The sequence below is a fragment of the Lonchura striata genome, chromosome 9 (assembly GCF_046129695.1).
Source record: "Lonchura striata isolate bLonStr1 chromosome 9, bLonStr1.mat, whole genome shotgun sequence".
Lineage (NCBI taxonomy): Eukaryota > Metazoa > Chordata > Aves > Passeriformes > Estrildidae > Lonchura > Lonchura striata.
Genome location: NC_134611.1, coordinates 9,502,093 through 9,514,668, shown reverse-complemented (window position 1 = coordinate 9,514,668; position 12,576 = coordinate 9,502,093). Strand labels below are relative to the sequence as shown.

The 12,576-nt window shown below is 43.5% G+C and overlaps 2 protein-coding genes and 1 long non-coding RNA gene across 4 annotated transcripts; 1 reads left to right on the top strand and 2 right to left on the bottom strand.

Annotated features, from left to right (window-relative positions):
• Position 1: 1 nt before the first annotated feature.
• On the bottom strand, positions 2 to 5,931 carry CZIB (CXXC motif containing zinc binding protein). Of its 2 annotated transcripts, XM_077785350.1 has the most exons (8): positions 5,808 to 5,931; positions 5,607 to 5,690; positions 5,466 to 5,522; positions 4,648 to 4,729; positions 4,143 to 4,174; positions 3,605 to 3,682; positions 1,068 to 1,133; positions 2 to 322 (listed from the first exon to the last, which is right to left on the bottom strand). In XM_077785350.1, the coding sequence occupies exons 1-8, from the start codon at positions 5,811 to 5,813 to the stop codon at positions 245 to 247; spliced, it is 483 nt and encodes a 160-aa protein (XP_077641476.1). In that variant the 5' UTR covers positions 5,814 to 5,931; the 3' UTR covers positions 2 to 244. The 2 variants fall into 2 exon arrangements, with proteins under 2 accessions (XP_077641476.1, XP_077641477.1); XM_077785351.1 differs by lacking the exon at positions 5,607 to 5,690.
• Positions 5,932 to 6,788: 857 nt separating this feature from the next.
• On the bottom strand, positions 6,789 to 8,611 carry MAGOH (mago homolog, exon junction complex subunit). The gene is made up of 5 exons (XM_021529632.1): positions 8,485 to 8,611; positions 8,335 to 8,393; positions 8,101 to 8,211; positions 7,711 to 7,793; positions 6,789 to 7,074 (listed from the first exon to the last, which is right to left on the bottom strand). Exons 1-5 carry the CDS (start codon positions 8,570 to 8,572, stop codon positions 6,975 to 6,977), a joined length of 441 nt encoding a protein of 146 aa, XP_021385307.1. The 5' UTR covers positions 8,573 to 8,611; the 3' UTR covers positions 6,789 to 6,974.
• Positions 8,612 to 8,992: 381 nt separating this feature from the next.
• On the top strand, positions 8,993 to 12,462 carry LOC110470183 (uncharacterized). Its single transcript, XR_002465369.2, has 2 exons — positions 8,993 to 9,489; positions 11,936 to 12,462. It is a non-coding gene; the product is annotated as an uncharacterized LOC110470183 (long non-coding RNA).
• Positions 12,463 to 12,576: the final 114 nt, after the last annotated feature.

Genomic DNA, 12,576 nt, shown 5'->3' with positions numbered 1-12,576 from the left:
CTCCAAGTGCTCCATGGGAAATATTTTATTAGAGCATGCTGGGGACAGAAAGTACAACTCAGGGATGTCGGTCAAAGGTTGAACTCAGTCTTGGAGATCACTTCCAACCTAAATGACTCTGTGAACTTAGGTATCCATTTTCGAAGTGCAGCCATGTAAAAAAGTAACTCCAAGGAAGCTGCATATCTGATGTTTACAGCTCCTCCATCAATAACCATGTCATAATTTGTTAGGGGTATGAACTTCAGCATTTTACAAATTTATGGGTAACTTCATAGATTCCAACAGATTCCTTTGTTTTTTCATCATAGTCATTCCAATCCTGTAGGAAATAAGATTTCACAGTGTTAGTCACAAAGGACAGAATGCACACAGACTGGAATTAAACGGGAGCTAAATGTTACTCAAATTGAGTCTTAAATATCTATAGAAAGTTAAATTTTAACACGTGAGAGTAACAAGATCACTAGCCTGAAATTAAATGAGCTTCAGTCTCAGTGTTTTTATATATGCATCTTGCTGGGGTTTACTTTCTTACATAGTCTCCAGCCTGTAGTGGACAGACAGCAGCCATGGCAGGTGAAAGGATTATCTATCATTTACAATACCCTAGTCAGGTGGGTAAGCAGACAAGCAGATCCCTGCCAAGTAGGATACCAGGGAACAGATTTTGACCTTGAGATTCCTGCTCACACCCAAGAAGATTTGCAATGCTGGTGTCATTATCCTGAGCTTTGAAGGACAGTGTCTATATTACTTTTTAACCTCTTGGTGCACAGGACAATGGGCAGGGATCTTCCTAGACAGCCATTTAGTATTCCAGTTCTTGCTCTCTGGAATTCCTGAGTGACTTAAGTCTTTGTCAGCTGCTAAGTTAACAAATCCATACTTCTAAAATGACACTGTTAGTAATGTTGGTTGTTCATACTTGATTCAGTTTCTCTCTCCAGCTGTGGCCTTCCTGTGGCTACAGGAAGAGCAAAACCACTCTAGGATGTGTATTTTGCACTAGTGACATGAGGAAAGCAAGCTAGGTAAGTAGTTTTACTAGTGAAAAGACAACATACCTTTTCTAACAAGTTTATGTCATTGAAAGGTGTGCCAGATTCTGCACCTTCAGCAGCAAACCCTGCCTGCAAACACATTTGCAGAAAGTTTTTAAAATTACATTGTACTGACAAAATAATAAATATGATCATTGAAATATTTAAATAAGTTAGCTAAGCACAAAAATGTATTGTATTTCTTTAAGGTTAGATAGAAAGAATGTTAAGCTCTTTGCTAATTAGGGTCAGTATAATGTTGGAACCCTGCTCCTCTATTTTTCCCAGCAAAAAAAGTGTTTCCAACTATTCTAGATAATCTTAAAGCTTAGTTTCTAAGTTTATAGCAGCATCAAATTACTACTAATAGCTTTGTGTTCAGAGTCCACACAGGCATAATAGCTTCATAACACACTGCAAGGAAAGCAATAGAAAATGTGGAAGAAAGCCAACAGTTCTAGCTTGAATATTGTCAGAATCCAAGACACTCTAGAGAAGGAGCAGCTTGGATTGGATTTAGGCACAAAAGTGACAAGCAAGCTTTATGTGTAAGGAGGATCAGCTGGCTGAGTGAACAGATTAGGATCCCAAACAAGCATTTCACAGGGGACAGTTCTTCACTACCATCACTGTTGCTGTGTTTAAAGAGTGGAGAAAAACCAGAGCACCTTCCTAGAGCTGTCCTATCTTCCATAGGAACAGATCTTTCACTTTAGGTTCACAGTTACCAAGCTATAGAGTAAGATTTACTAATTTTAAAACTATATTTAAAAATCCCAGACACTTCTGTAGCATGCAGGAAGGTTTCTTACTTTGTCAATTCTAAGTACAGAATTTTATTAACAAGAGGCTAAAAACCAAAGGCAGCTTCTTCCTGGTGTTCTGCAAGGGATCTGCACTTGCATTTTGGATAAAGAAATCCCTATTAGAGCTAGTCAGACATTAGGCATATGCAAAGCCACAAGACTTGAAAATATTTGGGGATTTGAATGGAAGGTTAAGCACTTGGGTGTTAAATGAACCACAGAGTATGGTAAATCTAACAAATCTAACAACAGGAGAGGGATCTGCAGGGCACAGTGGACTTTCAGTAACTGTCAGAAACCCATGTCAAGGGAACTGCTGGGGTGGAGAGGAAGATCAGCATTGTGGGTCAAAATGAAAGGAGCCCTGCTTTTGCCACCTGGGGCCATTCACCAGCCATGTGACTGCAATTGCAAACTTCTGCACTAGGTCTAAAACGAGGCTTTATATTAGATAAACAAAGGATACTTTCTCATCTCTAACACTCAAATATAAAGAAAATACAGTGGTTATATAGCTACATGCCGTGTTTAGTGCTAATCAAAAGTGAGATCTAGGTTTGTGCAGAAGCCAGGCTTCGGAACTGCAGAAGTCCTTTGAGCATCAGAAAACTCTCATTTACTGATTTAGGCATCCAAAAATTCACTGAAATACTTCTTCAGGGATTCAAGTACTCTCCAGTCAAGCACACCAAACTCAGAATATTAAATTAAAACTTTTGTTACAGCTGTGAAGTCTTTGTCCTGTAACTAAAGTTGACAGCTAAGATGCAGAGCTATAAACATCTCCTACATTTTGTAGTCTTCCCATCGATTTTTCTTTAAGAGCAAGTTCCTAAGTCTGGTTGCAAAGCTTTCAAGCAGGAATAAACTAACAAACATTCTGGAATGAAGGAATAACCATTCATCAAAAAGATGGACTTCACTTAAATAAAGACCTCCCCCAGCACACTGCTGTAGAGATTCTATTTATATCAAATTCTTTGTAGGATCAGCTTTTTTGGGCTGTTTCTTAGCACAGCATCCCAGTCTGAGAGAAGGATAAGACAGGTTTATATTTGTCAGTCTATTTACACCTAATCCAACTGGAATAATAGGTTAAAAATAGCGGGGAGTTAAGTGGCAATAGAGCATGACCATGCACAAGAGATGAGTCATTGCAGACTGGCCCTGAAGAATCCTTTAACTCTGAACATTAAGGTGTGCTTTGCACCAGCCTGTAACTGCCAGTGATCTTCAAGCTTTGTCTGCTCAAGCAGCAAATGGGAAAATGCCAGTGTTCATCTCCTGTGGCTCTGGTGATGTCAACCCCAATGAAAATGTTTGTTTTTTAGAGGACACACACTGAAGTGTGTTCATAACCTGAGCTTGATGAGCTCTCTAACACCCCAAGGAGCAAGTGGTGCTCTGTATAATGCTGCACTTTCCCTTTGGGAAAGACTCTTGCAATGACCTGACGAGATGAATTCAGATTAACACTGAGTCACCTCTGAGGCAGTTTAAGTACAACTCCAAGGTGTGCTTAGTTTTAGATTTTACTGGCACAGAGAATACCAATTGTCGGTGTTAGCTGTTCCCAAGTATTTGGTTTTTTTTGGTTTTTTTTTTTTTTTTAATCAAATGTAGTAGAACAAGGAACTGTGGAAGGTTGGGAATCTGGGAAGGTCTAAGATGTTCCAGAACCATTTCAAATAGTGTGTATTTTATCACTCTAGAAGAGCTTTTAAAGACAGAAACGAATCATAAATAAGAACTCACCTGTGGTTGAAAATCAACTGGTTCCAGACCTCGGCATTCAAACTCCACAATAGTTTTGAATTTCTCGCTGTCTTCAGCCTGTGATTGAGTCAGAAAACCATTAATTTCCATCAAATAGAGACAGTGACAAGCATTAGTCTAGGCATGGATTGCTTTAAAGGCAGCACTGTCATCTCTGATGACCCAGGTGCTAGCAAAATCCTATGGCTCATTTCATAGGTGGTCCCTAACTACCTAACTAGAATTTCTTAGTCTGCCATGAGGAAGTCTTTGAAAGGAGACCTAGAGAGGCATTATATATATATATATATATATATATAAAATACCTCTAATTTGGATGATACAGTTCTGTGTTGCCTTTTGAAACGTATCAGATTATTCTACACTTGAGACTGCTCAGGAGTTTACAAGACTATTTCTGTCCAAGGGTAGGACCAGCTTTTTGTGTTCTTGAAGGAGGATGGTAAAGCAAAAACTCAAAATACTGTTAATGCTTGTATATCTTTCACTTGTTACATAGAAGAGGAAACAAACTTACATTGTACGGCTTGATTGTCTGACTTAAAATATCTAAAACAAAAAAAAAAAAAAAAGTAAACAAGTGAGTGGCACTATGTCTTCAGTTTTGTTCAGCACAAACCAAGGACCAGGATCTTTTTTCACAACAACTTCCTTACACAAAACAAAAGAAATGCAAGAAATGCAAGGTTTTCCTGCAGCTCATCTTCAAAAGGCAGAATTACATTTTTCTCCCTTCTCCTGAGTTTACACTGCACAATTTTTCCATACCAATGCCAAAAAGATTTGCATGCTTTTGTAAAATAACAATACAGATGAGTTTTGTTCATGCAGAAGGCTGGACTCACCAGGAGGTGAGTCTCCCTGAACGTGATGTCCACAATGTGCCTGTTGGGAATTCCAGCACCAGTGTACAAGGGCAGAAATCCCTGGTGAAAGCTCTTTACAAACGGGGTCAAGCAAAAATGGGGACTAAAATGGAAACTGTGAAACGGATGGTTCCGGGTCAGCGGCCAAGCACGTACCGATGGAGCTCTCCCTGGAGCACAGCTTGCACTTCTGCACCATCGTGGCGCTTCCTCGGCCGCCTTTCAGGGGAGCACTGTCCTAAAATCCAAGACAAGAAAGACATTTTTAACCACTTCAGCCTCTGGAAACCTCTGCAAAGGTAAGGCAGTTTTTACAACAACCTTTAGCTTTTTTAAAAATACTGTAACAAGTCATCTTTTTTTTTTAAACTGCAGAGATTAGTAATTTAACAAGATGTAATTACCAAAGAATAATTCCGTTCCAGAGTTTAAATAGGGAATAATATATATTTGTGTCTTATCCATATAGGCATGCTCTATTAAATCTTCAAAATACATTCTTACCATTCAGCTGTATGCAACAAAAAGGGATGATTATTGCTAAGAACAGTATCCCTAAAAATTTTATCCTCCTTTTTCAGCTTCCAAATGCTGATTTAACATGCTTAAATGATCTTAATTTATCTGACATTCTCCAAAAGGATTCCATCGGCATCAGAGAAATATACTACAGGCACAACCGTATTTTGATACCACTTCAAAATTTCTTTTTAAATTAAATTTTTACAGAAAGGTGTTTTAAAAGCAGATGTAATAGTTTGTTACCAACAGTCACTATTCAAATGGCATATGTCAATTAACAATCTCCAATATTTCTTTTAATATGGAACGTGACAATTTTCTAAATGCATATAGCTCTTGAAAAACGATCCATCTAGAGGGGGAGCTGTCACATCCTCGATGCGGATACGTGTGTAGAGGCAGGTTTGTGCTCTCATTTTTTCTCAGAGGTAGGTTACGAGGGGCACACGCACCATGAGCCGCAGGTACTGCCACTTTTCGGAGACTTCACCGCAGTTCCCACATTTCAGCTGGAGAACACAAATGGGAAGGTTGAAAGCCGTCAATAATCAGGGACATGCGCCGCTCCCGGCCCCGGCCCCGCTGTCCCGCACCTTGAGGTACCATCGGAAGTCCTCGCCCTCGGCCCGCAGCCGGGTGATGTTCTCCAGCGTGGCGCGGAGCTGCAGCCCGATCCTCTGCAAGGCAAGCGGCGGAGCGCGTCAGCGCCGGCCGGCCCTGCTGCCCCTGCCCCCGCGGGGCTCCGGCCCTGCTCCCCCTGCCCCCGCGGGGCTCCGGCCGGGGCTCTCACCTACCCCCATGGCCGTGCGGATCCGGTGCAAGTCCCCGTTCCCTGCGGCCGTGCCCTCAGCCAAGATGGCGGCTCCGCACTCCCTGCCCGGCTGGGCCGGCGCGAAGCCGCGTCTGCCCTCAGCCAAGATGGCGGCTCCGCACTCCCTGCCCGGCTGGGCCGGCGCGAAGCCGCGTCTGCCCTCAGCCAAGATGGCGGCTCCGCACTCCCTGCCCGGCTGGGCCGGCGCGAAGCCGCGTCTGCCCTCAGCCAAGATGGCGGCCCCGCACTCCCTGCCCGGCTGGGTCGGCGCGAAGCCGCGTCTGCCCTCAGCCAAGATGGCGGCCGCCACCGCCCGCCCTGCGGGATGGCGGGAGCTGTCTGTGGAGAGGGGGGGAAAAGCGGGAGGTGTCGGTATTTTGAAAATTACACATCAATTATTCACTTTTTTTTTTTTTTTTTTTTTTTTTTTTTAAATCGCAGCTTCTTCTTACAGACCAGACGTGTTAAGAGAAAGCAAAAGCGCAGTCTGGCAGCACTGCCATGGGGTCTGCCCTCAGGGCCTGTGGGGGATGCCTGTCTTTTAATGAATGCTGCATAACAGATCTGCGACCCCAGAACTAAACTAAATACATTCTAGGTTGCTTTTCAGCTTCTCTGAAGCTGAACGGGACGGTCAGTGAAGATCCCTGATGGCTCCTGTTGTTTGTCTCTGCTCTGGAGGTAAGTGGGTAACCCCAGCTGGGATGAAGGTGATGTGTGTCTGCTATAACCATTTACCTGTGCGGAGCCAGATGTTCTTGGCTGGCTAACAGAATACCCAGCTCAGGATAGTAACAAAAGTTTGCCTTGACAACTGGCAAAAGTTCCATTTCACAGAGCCAGGCTTCATTCCTTTTTCTACTGCTGTGTAGAGACGTGCAGTGTGTGGGTGATCTGAGTGAAGAGACAAACTCTGAATGCACCGTTATAAAAGAAGTGTTAGGAGTCAGTCGCTCACCACAGCTTAAAAATTAAAAACGCAGATATCACCCTTTTATTGAGTCACTGACAGTTTGTAACAACAACAAAATAACAATCAAAAAATAATCTAAAGTACAAAAAAATTTCAGAAACAATGAAGAACTGGAACAGGATTCTCCCTCCCCACCCCTACTGCTAATATTGCAATACAAACTTCAGTTTGTCTGACTTAAATTGGCTTAATCTTGAAGTGGAGTCCAATAAGACTGAAGACAAGACATTTAAGGTCCTGGACCAGGTAGTAGAACACTCTCAAACCTTCTGGATCTCTGCAGTTCACAACAGATGGAAGAAAGGGGGGAAAAATTTCAATTACTTAAAAAAAATTAGACTGATGTTATTAAAGAACAGGTTACAGAACTAATGTATTAAAAAAACCCAAAGCCTATATGAGGACTTTTTAGATGTCATCTTAGACATTAACAGATTTGTTTCATTCTATACTGATTGATTAAATATTCTCTTCTCCACCTGTGAACATTTTAAGCTTTTACAAAATATGCATTTTTATAATGAAAACAAGTATTAACAGCACTTAGGATTTTACCCCTCCCTTCCCCACAATAGTCAGTCTTTTCAGCTTAGGTGAAATACAGGTATCTTGATTCTCCCAAAGAAATTGGTACAAACAGGCCAATGGCAGCTCAGACTCTGTATGTGTGTAACAGGGTTCCTACAGCAAGGTCTGCTCAGAATGCTGAGGGCATTCTCTGAGTTTGAGAACACAGCCCGTAATGCCACAGCCTTAAGGCATTTGGGATATTGTGCTGCAACACAGAGCACTGGTGCCCCTAGAGCTGATTCATACTTTGAAACGATAGAGAATACAGGTACCAAATAATCAGGAAGTTCTAATACAGATTAGTAAACACAAACAAGGGCAGAGTAAAAAGCAGAGTACATACTTGGACTGATTTACATCAATGAGGGAACCGATTTTTGACGTTGTAAAGGAGATGTGCTCGTCACCAATTACTATCTCGAGCTCCTGAAAAAGAAAAGCTTATAGGAACTCACTGCTTCATGGCACCAGTTACAGAAACACTTCAGTACTGTGATGGTTTTTATTTTTTATTACAAATTTCTATAACAAAGATATCAAATACAGCAGGTCTATGGATCATATTAGCTTCCACAGCTACACTGTCATTGAGGCACTACTCGGGTTTTAAAGTAGTATTTGTTTCCCTTTCGGCTGGAAACAATACTGGCTTGAAGCAAAAGTTTAGTTATGCTTCCAGGGAGCTAACATATGAAAATTAAAAAGCAATTAAAAGAAACACTATGCACCGTACCTGTCGGCCCACTCTGTCAGGAGGAGGCCACAGAGCATCATCTTCTTTTGTGATTTCACTGTCGTCGATTATTCTCTTCAGCTCCTCCATCACACTCTTGTGCACATAAGCCTGGACACAACATTCCGGCAGAGAAATAAATACAGCCCAGCCCACAACGCCCCGGCAACGAAATCCAACCCTGGCCCTGCCCCGAGTCCCGCTCGCACAAGCGCCTCAGCCGCGCTGCCTCACCTCCTTTCGGATCATCACATCGTTCTTGTAGTTGCTGTTGTTGGCGTAGCGCAGCTTACCTGCGGGGAGAGGATTTTCCGCGCGTTACACCACGCCGGGGGGACCCGCGGCCCGGCAGCGCGCCTCCCCGGCCCCCTGCCCCGCTCTCACCGTCGGGCCGGAATTCGAACTCGAGGAACTCGTGCCCGAACTTCCCCTTGTGCCCCACGTAGTAGCGCAGGTAGAAGTCGCTCGCCATGGCCGCGCCGCAGCCCGGCTGTGCGTCAGCGGCGCGCGCCTTCCCGGCCCGCGCGCAGCAGGGCGGGCGCGGCCGCCCCCTGGCGGCCCGGGGGTGAGGCCGGGCCGTGAGGGGGCTCGGTCCGTGAGGGAAGCTCGGGCCGTGAGGGGGCTCGGGCCGTGAGGGGGCTCGGGCCGTGAGGGGAGCTCGGCCCGTGAGGGAGCTCGGGCCGTGAGGGGGCTCGGGCCGTGAGGGGAGCTCGGGCCGTGAGGGGGCTCGGGCCGTGAGGGGGCTCGGGCCGTGAGGGGGCTCGGGCCGTGAGGGGAGCTCGGGCCGTCAGGGGAGCTCGGGCCGTGAGGGGGCTCGGGCCGTGAGGGGAGCTCGGGCCGCGAGGGGAGCTCGGGCCGTGAGGGGGCTCGGGCCGCGAGGGGAGCTCGGGCCGCGAGGGGAGCTCGGGCCGCTCCCTCAGCGGAGCCCCAGCGGCCCCGAGCGGGACACAGCCGGGACACGGCGTACAGCCAACCGGGGAGATCCCGCAGCCACACGAGACGGTGTCGGCTGAGGCATCGCCGCACCTCTGCTCTTCCCAGGGCAGAGTCCCAGCCCCTCGGCGTTCCGTGGGAGAGCAGAGTTACTTACTCGTTACTCCTAAGATAGCCTTCTGGTGATACTTAGTCATACGAACGAAGGAGGTGATGACCAGTGATTGTTGCATTTAGTGCTATTACAAGAACTTGATACACACCTTGTTACGCTGCACTCCTTCCAAGTTACATGGGGCCCACCAAAACCATCAGATTTATATTTTGATTAAGTGGCCACCCAAGGATCGAAGAGCTTGGCATTATCAGCCCGATCCTCTGGGCAAGTCCCAGAGGCGATGGTGGCCCTCAGCAGCTGCACCGATCGCAGAGCTGGCGATGGCAAACCTCCACCAGGTGAGTTAATCAGAGGCATTTCCTGATCTCTTTGCTGCACAGAGGGAACAGATACCATGCATTTATGATTTAAAGCAAAATTAACAACAAGTGGACAAGTTTCTGTCTTCTGAAGCAGTTTGGTGCCTCACTGGGACTGGTGTGCTGAGATCCCTCATCACAGGTGGCCTGAGCTTTGAGAGGAAATGCACCGGGGGTAAATCCTGCCCTTTCCTGCTCTGGGAACTGCTGAAAGGAGATAGCCAGAGAGGCATCCTTTTATAAAATATTCCCTTCTGCAAGAAGAAACAGGGTATCTCTTGTGCACATCACTAGACAGGGCTTTTTATTGAGGACACAGAATGGGGGAGGGTGGTTTGCACTGTGGCGGTGTTGGAAATGGGTTTGCACTGATGAACGGGATTTCATTTAGATGGTGCTGCCTCACATCCCGTTGCAGGGCTAATGGAGTTCTCTCTGCTTTCCTCAGAGTTACAGCAGGGCTAAGTCGGCAATATTTTCTCTTATTCATAGTTTTTCACGTCTTTGTGCTTGAACACTCTCAGTTGCATTCTGTATTCCTTAGGAATGTTCATTCTATAAAATGTCTATAAGTCATCTTTTCAGTAGAAAAGTCCTACTGATAGAGAAATAGCCAGCCTGTTGCTTTATAACATCTGCAGGTACTGCAAAGAAATTAAGACATAACCTTAAAAATGTAACATTTGTATTTATACCAGTCTGAAGGTTTTTTTGGCAGAATTATTACCCTGCTAACTTTGTGAACTTGGTTGTCCAAGCTAAAGGTAATACCATGTACTGTCTGGTTTGTCCCCAAGTTCAGTGGTTCAGTTTTGTTTGGTTTGGGGATTTTTTTGTGAGAGAATTGCTCCACTGTAATTGTCTAAATGTTTATAAGCCTTTTCAGGAATATCAGTGCTTAATGTAAATTTATTTAAATTACTGTGTTGGAAGGAAGAGCAAACTGGCATAGGAGTTATCTCAAGAACCTGCATTTTAATTCCTTCTGGAGGTGTCAACTGTCTTTGAGTTCTCTATATTAATTCTAACATTTTATGATAAATGCATTCTATATATAAGTGAGATAAAAATGGCTTTTTGCTGTGTGCATATTATGTTTTTTGTCTAAGTAAAATAAATGTTATGTTTGATGGCCATACAATGGGTAAAGACTTGCTGCCAGTGTTGTTTGGGTTATCTTGACACATTTACAATCCCAAACATGCTCTGCTTGAATGCATTGGCTTAAGTATGTGTTTGTGAAAGGCACAAATGTGTGCGCTGCAGTTCTTTTTGTGCTGCTTAAAAGCATGTATAAACAGTGGTTCTTCTGCCTCTGAAGAAGATATCTCTACAAACACACATTTTTAGCATTGTTTTACATATGATAGAAGGACTGTAATGTAACAATATGCATATGGAATCTTAGTACTGGTTTATAATGGGTTTGGGTTAGGGGTCTTTTTTTGTTTGTTTTTGAAAAAGAAAAATTTACAAGAGTTTCTCCTCTGACCTGTGAGGAGTGGGTATCTGTGGGACTTGAAAAAATGGGAGAAATCAAATAAACATGCTCTCAATATTTCTGTTTATTTGGGGTTTTTTCTCATGTCAATAGAAGAGCAGATGGCTTGAATGAATCAACCTACTTTGAATCCATAATTTAATTTAGTTTTAGGATTGCAAGATTTGTGATTGTTTCTTGAAATAGTTGTATTTCTGCTATTTTATTCTCTTCACTAGAAATGTTGAATACTTTGGAGAACTGGGTGACAGATTTTTTTTCACAGATTGCAAATAAATCAGGTTGTTTTCTGATATTTTTCCATGTCTGTAACTTGTGAAACCATGTTCCAAACATAGAGAATTTTATACAACACTTTTTCCTTGTATCTGCAGAGGCTTTAATTCTTATTGATTCCCCTATCAAAGAAACTATTTTGACTGAGGAAAGTTAAGACAATATAGTCTCTGAAAGTTAAAAAATCCCTAAAATACTTATTTAAAATGTGTTAGCATTTAATGTGCTCCATGGTGTGGATCTCGACTTTGCATGTAGATCATTGTTATGCCCGTTACTTTTTTACTTGCTGGGAGGAGAATTTTATTTTGAAGAATGTTAATTCCTTTGCCTCTGCATTGTGTGAGAGATAATGAGTATCAAAATCCAGCTGAGTCAGCAGTGTGTTGTGGCTGCTGAGACAAACTGGGGGGTGCTGTGTTAACCCTAAGCTTTGCATTTTAATGCATTTAATTTTAATTTTTATTTACCAGAGTTTGTACTTTGAAATTGCAATATGGATACGTTTCATCTACTCGGTTAAAAATCCTTCTGTAAGAAGGAGCATTTGTTGTTTTGGTGCCAAGTAAAACAACCTTGTTACCCTGAGGTGAGGCTCTCCCCACTGCTGTGGCTGGTTATTGACTGCCAGGCTCTGTTTGCTCACAGGGCACTTCTCACTGGTCATGACTTGGTAAACAAGAATGGGCTGTATTGACTTCTGCATTAGAAGAACCAAATCCTGAGCCTAGCATGGACTCCTGTGTGTAAATGAGTGCCTGAAAAGAAGAAGGATTTGTGAAAATTAATAGAAAGCAGGACTGCAAGGGTCTGTCATTGTTACTGTGTTCAGCCTCCTGCCCTCAGACACGATCCGCTCTCCCATGGGAATATTTGTGGGAGTTTTAAGGGAGCTTTTTGGTTTTGATTGATTTTGATTCCCTGCTTTCTCTACAGACTGTATTTATATCAAATGTAAGTTTATAGTGTAATTGACTTTCTCATTTAAGTAATCAGCTCCCATCTGAATCTGCTGGGTTTGGCAAGGCTGGAAGTTGGGGTACAGTGGTGTATGAGAACTGAGAAGAGTATCTGGGCTCCAGTACTGGTGAATCTACCTCTTTAGAATTTATTGCCACAAATAATTTAGGAAAACAAATATGACTTATTTAAATGGTTTGTTTTTCATGGTAGAACTGTGTCTTGAACTTACACAAAATAGGATCTGCTCTTATTTAAAAAATTGACGTGTTTTAATTCTCACTTCAAGATTTTAGAGATAGTTATGAGGGCTAACGTGGGGTAGCTTG